Raw genomic sequence first — 23,633 nt, 5'->3', positions numbered from 1 at the left:
TTTGAATGAAAGATCAAAAGGATAAACGATGCAGATTTATTTTTTACAGCCAGTTTTGATCATATTTACCAGGGGTGCCATTAATTGTGGAGGGCACTGTAACAGTTCATAGTGACCATAGACTGTCAATCTACTAAAATACACCAAATAAGCACCGTGAAGTGTACCATAGTGCACCATAGTGTAAAAAATGTGACTTGTGTGCCTAAGTCTTATGCAGGCATGCAGTAGCTTTGTGCGGTGAACAAACCTGAAACAGACCTTCTGAAGCTCTCAAATAAAATGTGGACTTCGGGTTGCACATCAATAATTTCAAACGTTATTGGTTTTCGATGGTCTTGTAACTTGTGGCATATTTGAGTAGAATAGAGTTGTTGATGAAGACTAATAGGGATTTAAGTTTCAGTCTGTTCCTCACTTTGGTAGTTTTGGACTTTGAACTGGAAAAAATGTTTTGTTTTCCACAGAAAAAAGAAAGTCATACAGGTATGTAACGACGTGATTTTTCATTTTTGGATGAACTATCCCTTTAAGCCCGCAATGCTGAATCGGTTGCTTGGTTACAAGATGTATTGCAAAGATCGTGTGTGCTGAACACATCACTGGCTAGAAAAAGTCTACTTAAAAGGGGGTTAAATGTTATGTGGGATGACAGCAGTCTTATATAAGACATTTCCGTGACTTCCTTGCGTAATTACCATATGGTTGGAATGATTTGAGTCAGAATATAAACCCTTCTGATTAGCTATCATTTTTCCACCAAATGTCCCAGCAGACTCGTTTTCATAGAAACCCTGAAACGACCGACCTTGCCAAGACAAATGCCAGTCCCATTTGTTTTTTTGCTAATAGCAGTTTTTAAAGGCTACTTTAGGAGTTTTACAGGATGGATTCCTGCCAAATGAAGGCGATATAAGAAAGATTCACTGCCACACAAGAGGCTAAGTTTGCAAAGCCCGTCAGGCAAATGTCAGCTCAACCCCTTGCAGTTTTTACTGTAGGTCTCGTCTTCAAACAGGATATGCATCCTTTCCTGTACACTATAGTGTTGCAGAGCTTGGCGGATGAGCCATTGGCACGATGAAATTAACTCTTCGCGCCGGCATTTTTGATGAATTTCACAAAAGTTTCCCCCCTAATAATTTGTTGTATGAATATCTGAACATGCAATATATCAAAAGAAAGAACATACCCTCTGCTTTTACTCTAGCATGCTTTCTTTTTTATCAACACTCGAATGTGGGTAAGATTCATAAATAAAGCAAAATTTAGAACAAAAAGCTGAGAAAACCTGGATGGGATTCAGAACGATGATCAAAACACAGATGGAGTGGATCGAGTCCTCGCAGTCCTGTACAGTAGATCATTCTGGGTCGACATTTCATTCAGTAGCCTATCATGAGGCAGTTTTGAATTATATGCTGTTTAATGTTGATGATCACATCATTTTATGCATATGCTTAAATATATGCTATTGCTTGTAACTGTTTCTTCTTCACGTGTCTTTTGTTCCAGAGGGTCCTACTGTATCTTACACCCGGCGCAATGCAGCGCCAAGCATGACGCAGGTGTGTTTTGCTAGTTTCAGTCCGACGCAGTTATCATTTTCACGTCATGCGCCACGTTGTTTAAATGGCAAATGCATTTGCGCCCATTTGTGCGCCCATGGGCTGCTGGTCTGAAAACGAGGTGTGTTCGGGCATATTGTTGGCGCGTTGCTATTTGAGAGGCAACTGAAACCTGGTCTAAAGTCAATGGTGCAATTTTTTAAATATTTAAAGAACGCGTTAGAAATGTGCGCCTATAAGCGGGTCCACAACGTGCGTACACTCTGCTTATTACACACACAGGGACGCAGCAACACACAAACATGCCAAATATTAAAAATAAAAGGATTACAATGTAAAAGATTAATATTGTGTACATAAAGATCCGGCTTGTCCCATAGATGGTCTGCTTGAGCTTTGAACTCGCGCACAAGCGCTCTGGAGAAGCGTTCAGTCTTTCCGCTTGCAAATTCCGCCATGTAAATAGCGAATCCGCCATGGCGCGAGCACAACTGTCTTTTAAAGGGAATGGGAGATGAGACTCTGATTGGTCTATTGCACGTTACGCCCAAAACACACCCATTACTCGTTAAGAGAATAGGGACAACCCTTTTAGACCATGCGCCGTGCGCCGACCATTTTTCCCATCGTTAAATTAGCAAAAGTGGATTCAGAAACGCCCTAAGTGCACTTGCGCCCTGCACATTATACCATGCGCTTAGATCGTTAAAATAGGGCCCAGAGATTCAGTACTTTTTCAGAAGATGCCTAATAGCGCCCCCCTACCGTATAATAGTAAAAACTAGTACAGAGTTAAACTAGTACACTAGCAGAACTGCTCTATGACAGTGAATCTCAATTGATTTTTGCCTCAAGCAATTTCACATGAATTTGTACGATTTGTATCATTTGATTTTTAGAAAAAGCAACCTCCCCTAACCCCACCCCTAAAAATTACCGTCACTGGGGTTTAAGCGGATTATTAAAAAATTGCTGTGAGATTGTGTTGGTGGCAACATATTTTACAGACCTGTGACACATTTTGGTGTTACTACTTGAGAACCTTTACAATAAGCTTTGCCTTTACAAAAACAAAGAGATGTTTTCTGCCCATCAATGATGGCACAAATTAATTACTAAGGCAGTTATGCAAAAGATGTGCAAGCATTGTATTTTTAACAAAATCTGCTGTTAGTTGCCTGGCAACTTTCCTTTTGAAGTTAAACTATTGAAGTGCAAGTGAGTCAAATGTTGGCATTTCAAATGCTGCGATTGTGTAATGGTATTAAGCCTTCAGGGAGTGTCTTATTTGATCCAAACAATCGTAATTTCATTAAAATTGGCATTGGATGTGAGATCAAAGCCCAGTCATCTGCTTGCAATCCTATTTTACAGTATCAGTAATGGGTACCAGCTTTGGTGCTTCACTTCTTGCCTATCTTTGCTTTGATTAAAGCTGGACATTTCAAACTAGCACCATGCTAATTGTTTGTGTCCGATAAAGACCAGAACATCCGGTTGATGAGTGTAGCTGTGTGATGGAAGTATTTTGAAAAGAAAGAAAAAAAAAGAAACAAGAAAAAACATTCAGCAAACCCATCCACTTTCCCATCCTAAAGGCAAATTTTCAGACCTGCAACAAATTTACTCTGACTTTGCGGAGGCCTGCTGTTTATTTACTCTTCTTGACCACTGTAAACACTAGAGAGAATATCCTGTCAATGAATAATAATGTCCATCATGCACAACCTGTTCCACTTACTTTGAGCCCAAGGCTGATTGCAGGCTGTTGGAAAGAGCCCTGTGTGGTTACAGCGTGTTTAGCTTCTGACTTTCAGTCGGAATATGTACTGTAGCTCTTTAAGTTGCCCAATTTGCATAATATGTCTCATTCTAATTAGAATAGAAGATTAGTATTAATGCATAAAATTGTAGTACTTTTTAAATAGTATGATATAGGTATTTTAAAGTCCGCGTGAACCGTAAGTTGCAAACGACTTTTCTCCAGTGTTGTGACGTATTTCCCAGTGAAAAGGAATATTGAACCGAGGGCAGGGTTTTACTCTAGCGCTCCTCCTCTCCATCTCTCACTCATAGCAGACTAACGGTTTGAGGGGAGTGATTAAGCGTTTCCCAACCCAAGCCGTCAAACCTACATCATCAGCCATTCCAGACTGGAAGTAACTTTTCAGACTTTGATTAAAGATTACGACGGCAAACAATTTTTTTTCTGTGTATTAACTTGCACGGATTAATTTTTCACCATAAGACTAGTAATATGCGCTAACAAAGTAAATAGAGTCAATTTTGATTTCAGTTGGACTTTAACTAGAGTGGTATGTATCTCTGAACCCCCTCACCCAAGTGTTTGTCAATGTTGGTATCTGTTGTTGTTGCATCTCCAGTAGACTTTTGTTGTTGTTCTGTCTTATGCGTCTCTTTTATGGCTGTGAAATGGGCCAAGACAGTGTTGCCACCTTCTGGACAAATGAACTAGTGCAAAAAAAAATGAAGGTGCATGTGCGAGCTGAGCATATAGACTATGCATGGTTATAAAAAAATGTTTTATGTGTGTCTACCGTACACATGTACTATGAAGATGTTGATGAAATTTACACAACGTGCACCCTAGCGCACGCATAAAAACCGAAGTATACTCTACTCTGCAGTTTATTCTGGCCATATAAGAGACTGTCTTACCAACATTTAAAGCCACCAACCACAATAGACAAAACACAGGATCACAGACTGTGATGATGCATTTTCAGTAATTAACATTGTAAATCTTATTTCATTTTTAAAATATCTAATGACCATTTTTAACACTGTTGCTTGTATTGTATTACCTTGGCATTAAATTACAGTAAACTGGTTAAGGGCCGGTTCACACAGGTTGAACTTCTTTTAACTTGAACGCTGCATTTTCCGAATGCCATGTCATGCACCAGACACTGCAAAAGATGTGAGACGCGAGTGCAATGGTTAAAGACGTCCGTCTAGCACGTGTTTACATTGGAAAACAATGGAAAAGTATCGCAATGGAATGGAAAAAATGTGTTTCGTGTGAACAGCCCCTTACACTGCTGTGTTTCGAAAAGCACCCACACTACAAGATAATCGGCCCCAATTCTACCCTTCCCACAATCCTAGGCAAAGTCCCGATTATCTTGATAGTTCTACAGATTATCTTATCCGATTTTCCTGTGGTCTAAAGCCCAGGACACACCAAGACGCTGTCAAAGAACTAGCAGCGACGAAAGCTGACTTTGTTGTCGCCTCTTGTCGACATGCTGAATTGGCCCAATAACCCAAACGGCGTCTGACATGAGCCAACAGTGAAAGTGACATGTGAAGGCCAAGCATGGTAACCCATAGTCGGAATTTGTCCTCTGCATGCAACCCATCCAAGTTAGTGCACACACATTAGGAGTAGTGAGTAGTGTGTCCCGGCCTTAAGAGTAATTGAATCTGCTCGGGGGCGCACCGATCTCAAATCAGAAATCTTGCTGTGTGGGGGGAACCCCAAGGACAAACGCCCATGCACACTGTACTTTGTCACGTGGAACGAAACGATACCCAATCAGAAAGCGAGCTAACGGAAGCATAACACGACTCCATGCAAACCTTTTTTTCCACCCCAAATTTTCTGAAAAAAGCAGTCCAAACACTATAATCGCCATTATTCTTGTCCGTCGTCCGTCATGTTTATTTAAGAGATTTTCCATGTTCACAGTCGGGACTCTGATTGTTTGTGAATGGAATCTGTGAGTGTGTGGTGTCTTGTTCAGATTGCAGCACGACACAGACTATAGGAGCAATATATGATTTTTTTTATCCTCTATGGTCTCACATTTCGATAATCTTATAAGATTTAAAAAATCTTTTAGTGTCTTAAGACAACAGCTGAGAGAGTCACAGCAAATTTGACATCTTTCTCTCTTCTGACCAATGTAATCAGTCTCTCAATATTCTCAATAATTCTAAAATGTGAAAAGGGTCCATTATGTGCCATTTAGCAGTGAATAAATCTTAATTAGCTGAAATCACATAAATAGAACAGTGTGGAAAAAAGAAATTAACGAAAATGTATATGAACAATTAGGATGGACTTTATAGGAGTTACAGGCCAGTTCACTAAATTTCCGGTCAAATCCATTTTTATGCACCGAAATCTGAACATCTTTTGAAGATTTGATACCACTTACTTTGCAAACTTGCCAAATCCAGAAACGGCTTCTTCTTCAAAGGTTTTTGCTTGTGTGTTGCATGAAACTGACGGTCAATGAATGGACTGGGGGAGGTTTGCGGGTGTCTAGTGTTGCTGTCCTTGACTTGCATTTCCTTTCTTTAACCTCAAGAAAATTCTCAAGCATTTAGATATTTGCGGAATAAGCACATGAGCTGTTGAATTCACCCCTTAGGCTTGAGCCCAATGCAGGCCATTTCCCTCTCTAAAGGCTCAGATGCAATTTGGTACCAACAATAATTCTTATTGATTTATCACGCAAGTGGAAACCATGTGCACATGTCTTTACTTAGTAGTAAAACATGACTTTCCCTCATGTGCTATGGGTAAACAGCCCATTAAAGCTCTCTGCCAGAATTCGGATTCTTTGGGATTTGAGCCAACGGCCTACACCAACAAACAGCTTCCTACAGGATAAAGGGAAAAGCAGTAGTGCCATATTTGTCTCTTGCTTTGGCTGTGTCAGTTGCTAAAGCACCAATTGACCTCCTGTCCATTTGATTTCTTGCAGTGTAGCAATGGCAAGATACAAAATCACAAAGTTGCAATTACAAGAATGTACCTTTACATCTTCAATCATTCATTGTTTTTGGCCTCCACTGGATTCTCAGTTGGAGGCCTTGCTCCGGAGCTCTGATCCCATTTCTCCTGTTTTGTAATCCGTGGCCCACTTCCACTCTTCCATTCGGATACTTTAGGGTCACTAGTCTGCACTTCTGTCAGGACCACTATCGTCAAATACGATTGACAAATAGCATACAGTTTGGATTGGCGGTATGTTTCTGTTCTGGGCAAGAACTCCCTGCTCATCCATGCAGCCTAGCATAGATAAGAGCAGGGAGAGCAGCAATAACCCTCCTTAGGGGAAACAGAACAAAACCAACATGAATATATTGCAGATATCCATAATTCAAGATTTTAAAGTACAACATAATTCGAGAATTTAGTCTGATTCAAAGGGGAATCAGAATGCCAAATCCTGACTGAAGACAGGAGGAGCTGGGGATGAAGGAGGGAATTAGCTCCTGAGAAACGCAATAGCTGCTGATAATACTGAAGGAGCTTATATACGTATACAGTGATAGGCGTCGTTTTCCTATTGGTAGACGTGTATCTGCTGAGAATCATGCGAGCATGACTAACGTGACCTGCCTGAACTGACGCTACTCTAAATTTTTCTTTTTTATTAGTGGTGAAGCCATTGATAGTGGAGGACACGTATCTACTGTGCCCAGCTCCTGTTCTTCGAGAGGAGGGAACGTAAGTGTCCCAGATACACCTTTTTGCATTCTTTCTAGTTGCAGAATTTTAACTTTGGCTTCACTCATGACGGAACGTAATATATTGTTTTCAAAAGACTTAAGTAATTATTTCCATGTGAATTGCAGGGCAGCCTCCCTTTACGTTAGCATGAATGAAGGCCTGAGTTTTATCTCTAGTTCTGTTACTATCACCACTGTAAGCTGTGTAAGTATTATTCTCAATTATCTTTCTTTATTTTTTGTGTTTTTGTGTTTGACAACCAATGTTGGTGCAGCTGCACTAACTGTTGAAAGGTTTGTAGCCATTTCTATTTTTTTTGAAAGAAGAGTCTTATGGTCAACAAGGCTGCATTTATCTAATAGAAATTAAAGTAAAAACAGTAATATTGTGAAATATTATTGCAGTTTAAAATGACTATTTTTATTCTATTTTAAAATATAATTTATTTCTTTGATGCCAAGCTTAATTTTAAGCATCATTACTCCAGTCTTCAGTGTCACATGATTATTCAGAAATCATTCTAATTTGCTGATTTGCTGCTCAAGAAACATTTCGGATTATTGTTATTTGAAAATGGTTATGCTGCTTGAAGTGTGGAGGTGCAACAGTTTTTTTTTTTGGTTACATTATATTTTAAGGTGTCCATAGAGTGTAATTATACATAAGTACTGAGTAATATTAATTAACCACATGTACTTACTATATGGTTAAAAATATGGGTTGGTTTAGTGTTAGTTGCATGTAATGCATAATTTATAGTTATTAATACAGTAACTATCTGTATTGTGTAACAAGGACACTGTAAAATAAAGAAAGTTTGGAGAACAGCATTTATTTGAAATAGAAATGTTATGTAACATTATAAATGTCTTCACTGTCATTTCTGATCATTTAATGCACCCTTGTTGTATAAAAGTAGCACTTTCTTAAAAAAAAAAAAAAAGTAGCTAACAACATCAAAACTGTTTTAAAGTGACAATATATTTTAAAATATAATTTTCAGATTATATAAAACAGTTTAGGAAAGTGTATTTTACATAAAATGTCAATGTGACATAAAAAAGTGATGCTAATCAAACTGTACTGATACACGTTGGAAGAAGTTTTAGTTGTTTTAGTTACTCCGCACCACTGGTAATCACAATGGATTCTCTAGCTAACAGTCATTATTGCAGCATTTTAGCTTTTGAAAATGCAGCCAGATTGCTCAGTAAAATATGTGTAAAAGGAAAATAACAGGGTCCAACTACAGTCTGCAGGCTGGGAACTTTTGTGCAAACAAAGGGGGAAAAAAAATTCATTAAAAGGATTGCTGGAATGTCTGATGCCTGTAAAGTGGTGCCAGTTAAAGCTCTTAAGAAGTGCACTATATACGTTTCCCACCAGTCAGAGAGGCAATGGGTTATGAGATCTCCCAGTGAGATCACTTGTAGCGTGGTTCAATCCCCTCGTTTATTAACCATCTCTGTCGTCATGCATCATCTGTTATTTTCACAGCTAGCACCCTTATATGGAGCCATTGTTTGAACTGGAGGTTGAAGGACTGACTTCATCGTTTTGTTTCATTGCATTTTCCAAATGTTTTTCTGCATGTCATTTGGATCTGATGTGATAACAAAAAACGGTCCCAGTCAGAGTGGTGTTCATCTGCTCCTCCCCGCAGTCTGATGGTACGATCCTGGCCATAGCGCTACTGATAGTGATGCTACTGCTGATTCTGGCTCTCCTGTGGTGGTTCTGGCCTCTCTGCTGCACTGTGGTGAGTCCTCTGCGTGAAACAGCTCAACTTCTGTGCTAGTTTACTCAGATAGAAGTGCTGCTACAAATTAGGACTTACACCCAAATCTGCATCTGCAGAATTACACAGAAAACTTATGAAAACTTAAATAGATGAATGTGCATGTGCTCATGTCCGCAGGGAAAGTTTGAAGGAGTATAACGTAAGAGAGAACCCACAATGGAATCAAACATCTGGAAATAAAAAAAACAATGGAGAACAAAAATTGCGAAGTATTCCTCAGATGCCATGTTCGTTATTTACAGAGATGATCTCAATAATAATCTCGAAATGATTAACTAGTAGAATTATTACTCTAAAACCTGCCTGGCGTCATTAACAACAGTTCTATATTGTTGAACCAAAATAATTGCGACAAATTTTCGAAGGTTTCGGAAAACAATTGCGATTAGCTAGCTAATTTCTCCAGTGATGTACATTTCAATGGTAGTTGTATAGGAAATGCACCCCTGGTCTCATGGGACATGACTACACACATTTTTGCTAAATCTGAGAAAGGTTACTATGGATAAAAATCACTCCAGTTTCCAGGTGAAATGGAACCAACCAATAGTCTAAGTTAACCAACAAACACAGTCTCAAATCAGTAATAATAAGCTATTCATCAACTTGTTTTTCCCATCAGTTTTATTCACATTCCTCTCCCTTTGTTTGTTAAGTTACTAAATATTTTGAGTATTTGTTAATAATAAACAATAATCAGCTAGCAATAGGGGCACATAGAATGCATTTTTGCATTTAGGGCCCTAATTTAACGATCTGAAACGCAAGTATCAAGCGCGAAACGCAACTTTGTGGGCGGGTCTCGGCGCTGTTGCTATTATACCGGCGGGATAAATTACTCTTGCGCCCGACGCAAATCTAAAATGGGTTGGTCTGAAGTAGCTTCATTATTCATAGGTGTGGTTTGGGCGTAACGTGAAATAAACCAATCAGAGCGACATCTCACATTCCCTTTAAGAGCAGGCGCGCTTGTTCCATGGCGGATTGCTATTATAACGGTGGATTTGCCAGGCGCACGCCAGGAGCGGTTCACAGTCGAGGAGACCAACGTTCTCGTCAGGGCTGTAAAACACAGAGAAGTGACATTGTATGTGGATGGGAGAAACCCACCCAAATTAGCTTCGGTTAAACAGGCGTATAAAAATTTGGGTAAATGTGTAAGCTAGATTTATGCCTATTTTTTCACATCTTCATGGACACAACAATGATTGCCCTCGTGTGTTAATATTTTTCCTTGTAGTAATGTATGGTTTTCTAAAAATGAGAACTACTCTGTCTGTGTGTAGATGAGATAAGCAAAGTGCATGCGTGTTGTGCACACGCTACATTGATTATGGCCAAGCATGCGCCCTTAAAATAGCATATGAATAACATGCGCAACGCGCCACTGACTTTAGACTAGGTTTTTCCTGGTCAGTGGCGGAATTGTTTTCTAAACCTGCAAAATAGCACCAGGGAACGTTTGCGCCGGAACACGCCTCCTCTTTGCGCTGAACCGCCCCCGGGAGCGCAAATGCATTTCCTAGTTTACCGACGTACGTCTGAGGAGGGAAAAGTCCACTGTGCGCGGGTGCAAAATAGGAATGATACATGCGTCGGTGTACAAAGTCAATTGCGCTGGGTGCAAGATAGGGCCCAAAATGTGAGATGCAGGACAGTGGAATGAAAAAAACAGCAAGTTTTTATTTTTTTAACTCTAAGTTCTATTAACTTGAACGTCATGTGTTTTAGGATGCTGTGTCATGCGCAAAAGAGACGGTGCAAAATATGAGATATGTGAGTGTACTCATCCATGTAGCATACAGAGAAAAACAATAAAATGTAGCATATTGGACTGCTATTCTCTGAACAGGACTAAGTGTTTAGTACTTTAGTAATGGTAAATGGACTGCATTTATATAGCGCTTTCACAGACTTATGGCCAGGAGCTCATCCTGCTCATCAGGAGCAGCTGGGGTTAGGTGTCTTGCTCATGGACACCTTGACACTTGGTCAAGATTGAACCACCAACCTTCCGGTTTGTAGACAACCTACATGAACCACTGAGCCACTGCCCATGCAGATTCTGTGTGGGCCTATTTATCGATTGGAAAACAATATATGTTTTTTTTTAAAAATCTCATTATTTTGCACATAAGTGTACAGCCTTACTGGTTCTTATGTTATGAGGTGACTGAGAATGAACCAATAACAATTTGAAAAGATTTAATTGAAGATTTGGTAATTTCATTAAATGTGGAGAGGACTACTCGTCTTTCAAAAATGAATATCTATTACAAAGATGAATTACACAAAAATTTGCCCAATTATAGAAAACCACCCAGTGCTTGGAACACATATGTCCCCCTATATGTCCAGATGATTTGCTTACATTGGGGTAACTTTGGTTGTTGCCATCCTTCAGGTTTGTTTGTTTTGACCATGTAATGAGCCTTTCTGTTGCTATAACCTCTATTCCAGTGGTGTCCAGGCACTATGTGCAGGTTGTGTTAAGTCAGTTTTCATGCCTTATTTGTTCTGTAATGACTTGTTAAGCCCTGACTGAGTATATTAGACCCACACAGGGTCAAGGCCATCTGGGATTTATGAACAGATTGGCCCGACACCTCTTGGATCTAATGTCACCTTTGAACTCTCAAGGTCAAATGTCAAAAGTGACTTTCCTCATTACGGTTCCAGCAGAGGTGCAGATGTAGAACCTTTTTTTACAATAAAGAAAGTTTCAATATAAGAATTTAGAGAATAGAGGAAAAAAAAAAAGTTTTGAATTGGCAGGGGGGGAGGGGAGGGGAGGGGAGGGGAGGGAGGGGTCAAAATGGTTGATTATGTGGCTAGACATCCAAAAACCAATCAGTGTTGATTAGTGCGATTTTTTTTTTTTTATTATTGTGACCAGACCGAGATCAGAAGAGGCTTGAGTTTGAGTCAAGACAGAGTCCACATGCACCCAAGTCCATGTGCCAGCAATTGCTGGCATTATCTTGATCTTGTCATGGAAGGTCACCAGGAGCATGTAGACTCGGTCCTGACTCAGACTTGATGCTTTTCTGGTCTTGGTTTTGACTCTAATTCAAATGAGCTGGTCTCAACTGCTGGGTAATGCTGCTCTTCCACTAGTGTAACTGGCCCTATCACTCAGGGGTGTGTTTCTGGTACAGTGACGTAACTCGCTGCTTTACTACCATAGTACCGAGCTAGTCACGACTGTTTCTCAAAACCGCATTGTCGCAAATTGGTCGTTCAACGTTAGTTAATGATATCACGCACCTGCTGGAGTAATAACTACTTTTAATGAATCTGTTAGAGATCTAATTAATGCTAGATGTTTTGCTATAAATTACGGACATGGCATCTGAGGACTATTTCTCAGTTATTTTACTTTATTTCCAGATTCAATCATAGGCTCGTCCTTGCGTACTAGAGCATGTACGCACATGCGCACTGTTCAAAAACGGTGCTTTAAATCTCTTGACAAGTTAATCGACATAAATGACATTTGTATGTATTCCAAATAAAAGATACAGATTGTACTGAATGTCAGCTTGCTTATTTTGCTCAAAATAAGTGTTTATCAAGTCCACATGTCATGCAAACAAGAAACTATGCTTCTAACCACAGGTTTGCAATGCTGTTTGTGGATGTTCGTTAAAACTATGGTTTCGGGAATCACAGACTTATTGAACTATGCTGATAACGACAGAACTTGCGACCATAGTTGGCTAACGATGCTTTTGGGAAACGCACCCCAGAGTAGGCATCAAATCAGCATTAACCGGTATGGGAGGTGGGTGCACTAACAAATGTGCAGCCTCTAGTGTCAGTTGCTATCGTGCCTCTTAAGTTTGCCTGCACAGCTTTTACCAGCTGGCCTTCGTTGCACTCACACTGTTTACAACAGACGTGAGCGGTGCAAAGTAACAAAAAAAAAACCCTATAGAACCCATTATAGTAAGTGATGCTGTCAACACTGGACAGAGCGCCATGCAAAATGACAAATCCTGACTGTGAACTGATGCTCCATTATATTTCTGACATACTCCAAGCATTTGCAGTACTTGTGATACAAAGGAAAAATTCATTTGCAATGGTTGCTTTGTTGCGTCCAGCATAGACACAGTGTCAGCCTCTTAAACCTCACTCCCATCCGTGTCACAGTGCCATTGCATCTGGTCAAAGGTAGACGCACTGACAATGGCGCTAAAAAGCTTACCTGTACTAGTTGGCCTTTTTTTACACTAGCACAAGCTGGTCAGAAGGTCATTGTTGCAGGTAAACTAGCTTGACCAATGTAGCCATAATGGTGACAAGTCAAAACCAGCATGAAAGTGCCCAAAATATACCTTATACTGGTCAATATAATGGTTTTGACTGGTAATTTAAGATAATCAACAGCAGAACCTGCGATGGTCTTGGCCTGAGGTGTCAAATTCTGCTCCTTGAAGGCCACCTTTCTGCTGAGTTTAGCTCCAACCCTAATTAAACACACTTGAACCAGAAAATAAAGGTGTTGGCTTAATTAGAACCTTCCAGGCAGGTGTGTTGATATTCTGCAGGATAGCATCAGACACCCCTGGTCAACAACAGGTTTTCCGCAGGGTACAATTTGACCTATAGATCTTACAGAGATTGAACATTTTCCACACGACATTGTGCTTCCACTGCTTGAGACCCTAGCATGGCCTTTTTCTTGATTTCTGAGGGACATATAATAATTCAGACTGTCAGTGAGATCCAACTGAGGAATATCAGAAAAACTAGACATGTCTGGAATTTGTCTGGAAAGTCACAACAGGAAAAGAGAACAAATGAGTCATTGCCATGTTAGAAGAGTGTGGAGCTCTGGAGTGAAGTTCATGGAAGGTTGAACCAGCTAAACCAACTAAAATCCTGCTCAGCCACAATCAGTTTCCATGATTGTGGAACTGTTGGCTATCAACTGTTGGCTATCATGGACCAAATTAACATTAGCTTATTGCTATGTTTAAATAGCTTGGCTTTATTTATTAACACAAGTCTTTTAGATTTTAAAAACCATGTGTGTTAGTCAAGTTCAAACCTGCTCGGAAAAATGCCTTATATGAAATGAATATTTTTACAAGTCTTGACAAAAAAACGGAAAAAGACTTGTCTGTCTGCCACCTGAAATCTCTCCGGGAACTTCCAGGGGGCACGGCTCTGTTTGGGAAATGTTATCCTGTGTTACCATGGGAAATAAAATTATAATTTGACCTTTGAAATAACAAGGAGGAATGGTGCCCATTCTCAACTGCATTGAGATCTATCGATTGCCAAGTAGCCTAATGCTAGCATTTTACTGGAGGTACAGAACTATATTTGCAATGCGCCAAAACTGGAATGCCTCCTCTTTAATAAATAAAGCTGTTTTCACTGTAGGATAGCCAGTATATGAAACATACTCTATATGCCAATGCTGTGTTCAAGTCTTTCTGTGCAGTTTCAACCAATAAATTCGAAATTTTCGAAAAGTGAATTTGCATGTAATTAAATGAATGTGTTGGTTAATTTAGTCTTTTTTTAATATCTCAACAAAGACAGAAAACTTTGTAGCAGTACAAAATGAAGAGTATCTTTTACTTTATCTGTATTTAATCCTTCTCAGCCAACAACAATTTTGGGCAGATTTGTTGCACAAGCTTGTCTTAAACTACTGTAGCTAAATGAGCAGTATTAAAATAAGCTTTATAGCTGATCTTCATCAGCAGAATATATGTGTATAAAACTAAATGGTACATCAACATTCATGACAACATTTTCAATAACAGTTTCCTTCTACCATTAATTTTTTAATTGACACCCTATACCCTAACTCGGAAACTGGGGGCTTAAAAAAACGTTTCTCACTGGTAATTACAACTTTATGAACAATAAACAAGTCCAACAGGGGAGGGAAAGTGGGGGCTTAGGAGGTGGGGGCAGATACAAGTTACAAGCACAGGGGCCATGGTGGAGCAAACAACAGGAGGAACCAGGGCAGAGATCATGGTTAGAGAAAATAGGGCGGTATCCCTAGCAGGTACACCAGGACTAAAGCCCAAGGCAGAGTCGAGGGAGTGAGGAGTCATGGTGGAGACTTGGCAGCCGGAACCAGGTGGACTACCGACCAAGATGAAGCCGATGATGATGGAGACTCAGGCAGAACCAAAGAGTCCGGGCGACACTGAAGGTCCTGGAGACCCAGTCGAAGCCGGGGGGACGAGAAGCCAAGGTGAAGCCAGGGTGCCTGAGGACTGAGGCGGTGCCGGTGCACCCAAGGGCTGAGGTAGTGCCGGAGGGTAGACGGAGCCAAAGGGGTGGAGAGACGAATCGCAGCTGAAGGCCCGGAAGTCCATGGTGAAGGCAGAGCGACGACTGACCAAGGTGAGGCCGTAGGGACGAGGAAGTCCGGTGGAGCCGTAGGGACGACGGTCCCTGGTGGAGCTGAGGGAGCGAGGAGCCACAGTGGAGCCAACAGTTCAACGGCTCGAGGTGGAGTGACAGGTACGGAGTTTCTAGGCAGAACAAACAGGTTGACAGTCCAAGGCTGAGCTGGCAAACTATCAGCCCAAGGCAGATCCACAAAGCACCGAGCTGGTAACATGGGAACAGCCGAAGGGCTGATGAGAGGCAGTGCAGGCAGGGCTGAAGGATTGGGCAGTGCAGGCAGGGGTTTCACAAACAGTTTTCCTGACTGATGCCGGACAGACAGAAATCTCAGAAACGACCATCTTGGTGGACGTGGAACAGGCAGACATTTCAGGAACGGCTCTCTTGGCCGACTCGGAAAAGGCAGAGGAGGTTGGAGTGGGAGGCAGGACAGGAACACCGACACCGACATCAATAACTCAGTACTGGGTGACGAAACAGGCTCGGTGCTATTATCCTCCATATCCTCAAACACAATCTGGGGCTCAGAGTTCAGGTCATCCACACTCGCCTTATAGGCTCCACTCCCTACCCTCATACTCCATCAGTATTTCCTCAATAACGGACAATGTGGTGGCAGGTGGCACAAAGTGCACAGCGTGGGCTGTAGTGTGGCGATCCTCCTCCATCTCACGCATGGTAAAGAGGGACCCACATTACAAAGCTTCCTGGAGGAAATACAAATACAGGCTGTCGTCGTCATAGTGGACAAGGTGGCATAAATCCAGGAAGGCCTGCGTGTTTCTCTCGAGGGTGCTGTCCCCCTGGGAGAGGAGGAGGATACGAACTGCCGCTAGATGGTCTGTTCTTCTGTCTACTATGGTTGTATAAAATAAATATGAATGAACGATCTAATAGCAGCAGTTTTAATTTTATCAAAGAACTCAGGAACAGAACAACCATGTAAAAAGAGACGAGAACTAAAAGAAACACATGGCTTAACTAACCAGAAAAACTAATCAACGGAATGAATAACAGGTGCGCAAATAAGTAAAAAAAAAAATGAAAAACTATGTAAACAAATTGAAAACTAGGACACAGAACTAAAACACGTGACAAACCCACCTAAAACAGAAACAAATAAACTTAAACTCACATGGAGTTATTTTTCTTACACAATGGACAGATGTTTTTTTCTTGTTTTAATCATAAACATTTAAATTAGATTTTTTTTTTTCAGAAAATAATATCTTAAATAATTTTATTTTGATTTAAGAATTGTTAGATATTTGTAATGTAAAACAAAACAGAAAATATATATTTATTTATTTTTGCAGTGTGGTGTTGTTCATATGCTCTCACTCATAAATACAATCATCCTGATCCCTGACAACACTAAATCACAGAAAGAGACCACAAACACTCAATTAATCAAATAATTTTCCCTTCAGTCCAAAGAGAAGGCAAAAGAGCTGGAATTATTACTACACTCTGGAATTTTTAATGTCTCTATCCTTGAAATGTTTTTCACATGATTCCCAGAATTTCAGATGAGTTTCAAAACAATAACAACATGTGCTCTTTTGCATGTGGATAAATACTAGATGTGTAGCACTATTAAATATTAGTTTTCCAAAGATCTTCTTTTGGTTACTTGGTACCTGACTTGGAATTCCACAATTTTTAACTGATGGTGTCTTAAACTTCAATGCATGTCTTTTAAATGATATATTGCATGTCACGTCATATAACCAAAGCTGTAAATGGTCCATCTTTTTTGTGTGTTTTCAGTTTTCCAATTAGCTGATAGCTTAGAATACACTAACCGGTTAGCTGCTAACCTCATACTACACAAAGTTTTGCAAAAAGATAACAAGTAATGCCATAATGCAACAAGCTATTTAATTTTCAGAATTTACAAACTTTTTTTTTTCCAGAATTTCTTGAGGTCTAAGGAGGGTAGGATTTCTGAAAAACTGTTTATCTTATTTATTACTAAATCAATATAGCAGTATAATAACACAATTATTATAATTATATTATAAAACTATTATTTTTAACATTAATTTAACAGGAACATTAATTTGGGCTGGAAAACATAACTTTTTTTTTTCACGTTTCAATACTGAATGGTCAGCTGAATCATGCATAATTAACGGATTATATGGTTGACTTTATATTCCTGGTGGTATTTTTGTACTGTATTGTTAAGATGTTGTTGTACAAGTGACTTCTGGACAAGTAAATAATCAGTTTTATTACTCTGAAAGACACTTACCTGGAAAAGCTTAATGTTGAGCTCTGCCTTTAAGCATTTAGATATGGGCTCCAGATTTTTAGGTCATTTAAACTTGCTTGTAAACACACTGAAAACGAGGAGGGGAGGGGTGCAATTCCTTAGCCATGTGTTTTTGTGTAACCTGATTTTCTGGCACACATTGAACACATTACTTGGGTCCTTTGACTTGTCAGTGGAAGTTTTTGTTTTTGTTTTTTACTTTGGAGAGCATGTGGTCTGACATGCCAGCATGAGTGGGCTCATGTGAGATTGTTTATCTTTTCATCCTCTGTCCTCTCTCTCTTTCTCTCTGCAGATTATCCATGAACCTCCACCACCAATAGTGGAAGATAGTACGGTAAGAACTTTTGTTTTATGGTTATTGCCACACAATTGTCACAATCTAATTAAGCAGCATCTTATTCTAAACTAGCTAGTTAGGTCATTTATTTCTTCCCCGCCAACAAAAAATAATACCAGAAGAAGCCAAAGCATCAAGGTTTGCCTTCCACGAAGCAGCACACAGAATGAAAGCTGGTCTGGAACAGAATATCAGTGGACCAGCATGAAGGAGATTTCCCCTTTCTGCTCAAAGCATAATCATGCCACCGCTCAAATACTCTGGTCTGGAACGCAATGAGCACAGTCAAGTGGTGTGATTAAAATGAAATTCTAGTGCTGTTGTACTAAATATCAGCACTTTATCATGGCATTCTGGAATACTTTATTCTGATTAATCAATTATAGAACTGAGCAGTCAAGTATTTTTGTTTATTTACTTAAAAAAAAAAAAAGGGAACTTTTGGAAAAAAAGTAAATTGCCTCAAAGGACCGTATATATCAAACTTTAATATACTTTCATTTATTTTTTTACATTTTAATATACTATATACTAACAATTTTGTCTGACCAACAAGGTCCTGATTAGTTGCAGTGTTCATGCCATGTAATTATGAATTTTGTAAGGACATAAATGCTTTTTACAAATCGGAATCTCGTAATTATGATATTTCTGTCATAGAGACTTAAAGAGCTGGAAAAGAGAGAACTTAAAACAGAGAAAGACAAGTACCTTGGATTGCAGATTACTATTAATACATTATTAATGTGTATTACAGAAATATTAATATTTATATATTAATATTAATACAGAAAATGTGTCTGTAGATTATCTGCAAGTAAGATGACAAGTATCCTGGTAAGTAGCTGTGTAATAAGTGGGATAACGCATAGCCAGCTGGTCATTATCGTTTAAATAAACTCAGACCAGACCAGGAAGTAAACGGAGGGGCGTTATATCACCCTAAACTGCAGAGTTTATGGTGATTGTCTTATTTAACTCTTATTTTTCTTGGATCATAGGATTAATCCCTAGGGGTCTCAATGTACAAATCCACACATGAAAATTGTGTATTAAGACCATAAAAATAGTCTAATTTTGATGTTATTTTGTAACAATGTTATTTTGACAAACTCTTTCTGAAGGCCAGAATGATTCAGCTATTTAACAGGAACTTTGGGAGAGACTTTCGACTCTATAAAACTATCCAGATCTTTGTAGACTGTTGTTTAACCATGCTGGCTCTGCTGGGCTAAAATAAATTAGTTCAGTCTGTCCTTATTAAAGACCTGTAATATGATAGCTTTTTATTTTTATTTTTTTAAAATCTTTAATTAGTGATGTCACTTTTGTAAGACCGTAGGAATGTTAAATGTGGAATGGCTGTGGGTTGGAGAATTTTCCCCAAAGGTTTCTTTAAGTTACACTAAACTTTCAGGATATAAAATGTTATGGGGAATCAAGTGGGTGGTCGGAAATATGAAGGGAGGGGACAGCTGTTAAACTTTTTGATTAAGTATAGAGGCATTGATAAAAGATGGCTGTTCAAATCCCGCGGACTGATTATTAAACAGGGTTAAATTTCTTCAGAGCTGGAAAAATAAAGTCATAACTTGAGTGAGCCAAGTTGAACTTATTTTACTGGATCAGGAAGAGCTAGGGAGGGCGTAAGGCATTGCTCGTGCCTTTCTGAGAGGCAATAAATGAAAAAGTCATGTTTTAAAAGAGTGAGTCACACCTCATTTAGGAAAATGCTGTGCCATTTGAATAAGACTACAAAAATATGTTCGTGGAACAAACAAAAAAATCTTTACAATAGTGTTTTTGTTTCATTCAAAACAAGATGTGTATATCAGTTCTCAATGTAGAGAGAACTGAGAACCAGATTTAGTATGAAACCTGTAGCCCCTACGTAATATGGTCTGGGTTGTATTTTATTTTTACCTTGTGTAATTTTGTTCTTGGTTTTCGAAGATGAGGATTTTGGCATCTTCTTAATTTGGCTACCTTAGTAATTTGCACCAAAAAAAAACAATTCTTTACCTGTTGTCCTTGACTAGAATAGCTTTGCAGTCTGCCGGTTGAGAACCATTGAGCTCTATTTTTGTTCATTGTCTCGTTTGCTGTGTAAGGATGATGAAGAGGATGGAACTCCGAAGAAGAAGTGGCCCACAGTCGACGCGTCCTACTATGGAGGAAGAGGAGTTGGTGGCATTAAAAGAATGGAGGTAAACAACAGTTGTATTACTCACTAGAAGACACCAGCCACTAAATTAGCGCACACTCAGTCACTTAACAGATGCTTTTCATCCAGATGAAGAGGGTCGTGTCTCTTGAGGAACCTAGGGTTAAGTATCTTTCTTAACGTTGATAGATTCTGTCTGTAAATCTCCAGTTGACAGTTTGCCTCTACTTGGAATGAAACCACTGTTGTTTACATTACTTGCCAAGAGACTTCACCACGTCATAATTGAAGTCAGCAGTGCTGCCGAAAGTGAATATAAAAGCCTACAACTGTGGAGAAAAACAGGAAATACAGAAGGGAAAGTAAAATGTTTGTCAGACACATTCACAAAAAGTAAGCTTGAAATAAACAATGTAGCCTACTATGCAAACCTCATTAACAACACCTTACAAATGCCATGATACAAACAAGGGAAAACAGTTTAATCCAGCCTACTGTTAGGTGGTTTCTTGGTCTTAGCTGTCTGCTAAGACTGGTCTAGTTTGCTGGTTTTAGATGGGTTTTGAACACTGGAGCTAAACTTAATCATCTGAACACCAGCTTAACTGAGCTGGGAGACCAGCTAAACCACCTTAAGCCCGGGACACACCAAGCCGACGTCAAAGATCTAGCGTTGCCTATCGTCAGCTGCGTCTCTGCAGAAAACTGTGCTTGAACACACTGTTAACTAGCACATGTTTTCTGCGCCTGCATGTAATAAATATCTGTCTATATCAGCAGGTATCAATAGTCTATTTTCATCATTCAAAAAGGGAAACCGAAACTAGGGCTGCAGATATAAAAACCTTAAACAAAGAAGCGCTTGCTTACCATTTTGAATATCAATCACGCTGATCACTTTCTTCATTCCAGTCGGCTCATGTTATAATGAAAATATCTGTGGATTTGAGTGCTCAGGTAAGATGACATAAAATTATAAAATTATACTTCTGTCTGTACTGTCTTGACTTCTTTACTCGCTTTCATCACTTTCGCTTTTATTCTCGTGCACTGACTCGTTAGCTAAACAGCCAATCAGAGTTCTCTCTCTTACCGATGGCCCAACGCTGATTCAACATGCTGAGTCCCGGTGTGTTTTTTCCAACAAATAGCTGCCGGTAAAGTATCAGAGTTTACAATCACAGCAGGACTTAAAGCTACACTGTGTAATTTTTTAAGTTTATTCTTAGCAAAAAAACACTCTGTTCTTTCAAAATTATATGTGCTCATTCATGTGTAGTTACTTCCAACAACTAATCAAGTATTCTCGTAAGCGTAGAATCTGGCATTCAGAATACATACGAGCAGGTCGCTTGAATGGCGGCAGCCATGTTGCGCCTCCATCTTGAGAATACATCAGGCAAAGAGGAACATACCTGGAAATTCAAGCTTCGCTTGCTGTTTGGAATCCTTCCTTCCGTCAAACATTCTCCCTAAATTACCAACACTGCAGAGTAGGCGGTGTAAAGGAGCAGTAACAGATTTCTGGTTCGGCTGTTGATATTTAAAATCACCAAAACAAAAACACCCCTAACCAAAAGGATCACCCCCCTATCTTGATGCCACAGGCAACGACTATGTTGAACCTGCTGTGCCTGCTGCTATGATGTCATCAATAATTGAAAGCAATCAGGGTTGGGGAGTAACGGAATCCATGCAACGGTGTTACGTAATCAGGATAAGAAAATGTGGTAACTGTAAAACAAAAACAAAAAACAAAGTAATCAGATTATAGTTACATTTTAGTTACAAAAAAAAAAAAAAGGGAATACTATCAGGATTGCAATGGTTTCACTTGAAACTAAATAAATTAGTATTTTGACATAATAACGCTATATTGGCAGTAGTGATGAGCAGATTGCATTATATCCGTGGAGACAACAGATAATCCGGGTGGGTGGGCCAAGTAATAAGAAAATAACATTCCAATTAATTGCTGGTGGTTGAGAGATAAATCATCAATGTGTTGATTTTAAAAAAGACATGGAACTCTCATTTCACAGTAAAACACAATGTGACGACCGGGTGCAGATATCTAAATCAGAGAAAATCATAGGTTTGAGTGGGCGGCGGGTGGATGATTTATATTAACAGTGAATACGGTTGATGTTAGAACTGATCCGCATATCTCTAATTGACAGCTGGTTCTGTTGCCAGTCATGACTCATGTTTGCATGTGCAATCATTCTCCTGACTATTGCTTTTTACTTAACATTTTTTATGTACGTGACTTTGAAGGAATCCAAAAGTAATCAGATTACATTACTTTCATATTGTGGTGCTTGGATTGTGTTACTGAATAACTTTTTTATGAAGTAAGTTGTAACTATAACGGAATACATTTTAAGGATACCTTTAAAATGTATTCCGTTATAGTTACAACTTACTTCATAAAAAAGTCTCCCAACTCTGAAAGCAATTTGTGTTACTATTATGAATCAGGTTGAATGTCTAATTGATATTTAGCTCCTCTTCTCCTTCGATGGCAAAGTCATCCGTTCCATCCCAAAAAACAAACGCAGCTTTCATGAACAGCTCCCTACATAACACGATAGTCAAAGTAACTAATATAATACAAATAAAATAAAATAAAATAAGAATAAAATAAAATTTGTCATGTGAACTCCTCTTTGGAGAAGGTCAGATGTTCTTGCTCTTCAGATCATTGTCATATCATGCTGGATAACATGATCATCACCATCCTTTCAGGTTCGCTGGGGTGAGAAAGGTTCGACCGAAGAGGGTGCTAAACTGGAAAAGGCGAAGAACGCAAGGGTAAAGATGCCTGAACAAGAGTTTGAAGCTCCTCCTTCTCGCATCCTAAATAATGGCATGCGGAAACCAGCAGGCCCTCGCAAATGGTACTCCCCTATAAAGGTGAGAACAACTGCGTGTTCTCAGGGTAAACATGATAACTTAAAAGCATTTTGTGTTGAGAAACAAACATGTTTTGTAGGTGCTTTAAAGGGACATTTGGATAGTCCATATGAAAAACTCAAGGGAAGTTAACATGTTGTGCGGTGTTACATGCTAAACTCATTGAATTATTATTTTTTAATATATATATATATATATATATATATATATATATATATATATATATATATATATATACAGTATATGAGATTTATGAGTATATTCTGCTTTTATGAGATCATATTAATTGGAATATTTGTATCTTAAAAAAATACATTTGTCATACTGCAAAATTAACTAATGAAGGTAAAAGGGTGATAAAAACTGTTAAAAAAATCAAGAAATGTTGACCACTTTTGCCCAAACATTCACATGAATTTTAACCTTTAAAGTCCCCCTGTGGTGAAAATCAAGTTTTTTATGTTGTTTATATGTCTGTGTGATGTTTTTAATATGCTTTAAGACAAACCATGTGCAAATTCATAAGTCAGCACAGTGAACTAAAGACGCAGTTTGAAAAACGCGGTTTGATATCGCTGGCGTTTCTGACGTCACAAACTACCTTGTAACCAATCAGGTCAACATGTGGGCGGGCTTTAGCATATCATTACTATGTCTAGTACTATTACTAGACAGCCCTGAAGCAGTGGAGTCT

At 39.1% G+C, this 23,633-nt stretch overlaps 1 protein-coding gene across 1 annotated transcript in view; it reads left to right on the top strand.

Moving 5' to 3' along the window:
- The window catches only part of antxr1a (ANTXR cell adhesion molecule 1a), a 70,305-nt gene that overhangs the window by 26,183 nt on the left and 20,489 nt on the right, over positions 1-23,633 (top strand). Inside the window, exons 11-16 of the mRNA XM_079897146.1 lie at positions 6,984-7,053; positions 7,182-7,260; positions 8,720-8,815; positions 17,815-17,856; positions 19,971-20,066; positions 22,772-22,939. Of these exons, the coding sequence (XP_079753272.1) occupies positions 6,984-7,053; positions 7,182-7,260; positions 8,720-8,815; positions 17,815-17,856; positions 19,971-20,066; positions 22,772-22,939 (551 nt within the window). The remainder of the gene's footprint in view (positions 1-6,983; positions 7,054-7,181; positions 7,261-8,719; positions 8,816-17,814; positions 17,857-19,970; positions 20,067-22,771; positions 22,940-23,633) is intronic.

This window comes from Squalius cephalus (assembly GCF_949319135.1).
Source record: "Squalius cephalus genome assembly, chromosome: 16".
Taxonomy (NCBI): domain Eukaryota; kingdom Metazoa; phylum Chordata; class Actinopteri; order Cypriniformes; family Leuciscidae; genus Squalius; species Squalius cephalus.
Note: the sequence above shows the minus strand (reverse complement) of the source record. Positions and strands in the feature narration are given on the sequence as shown.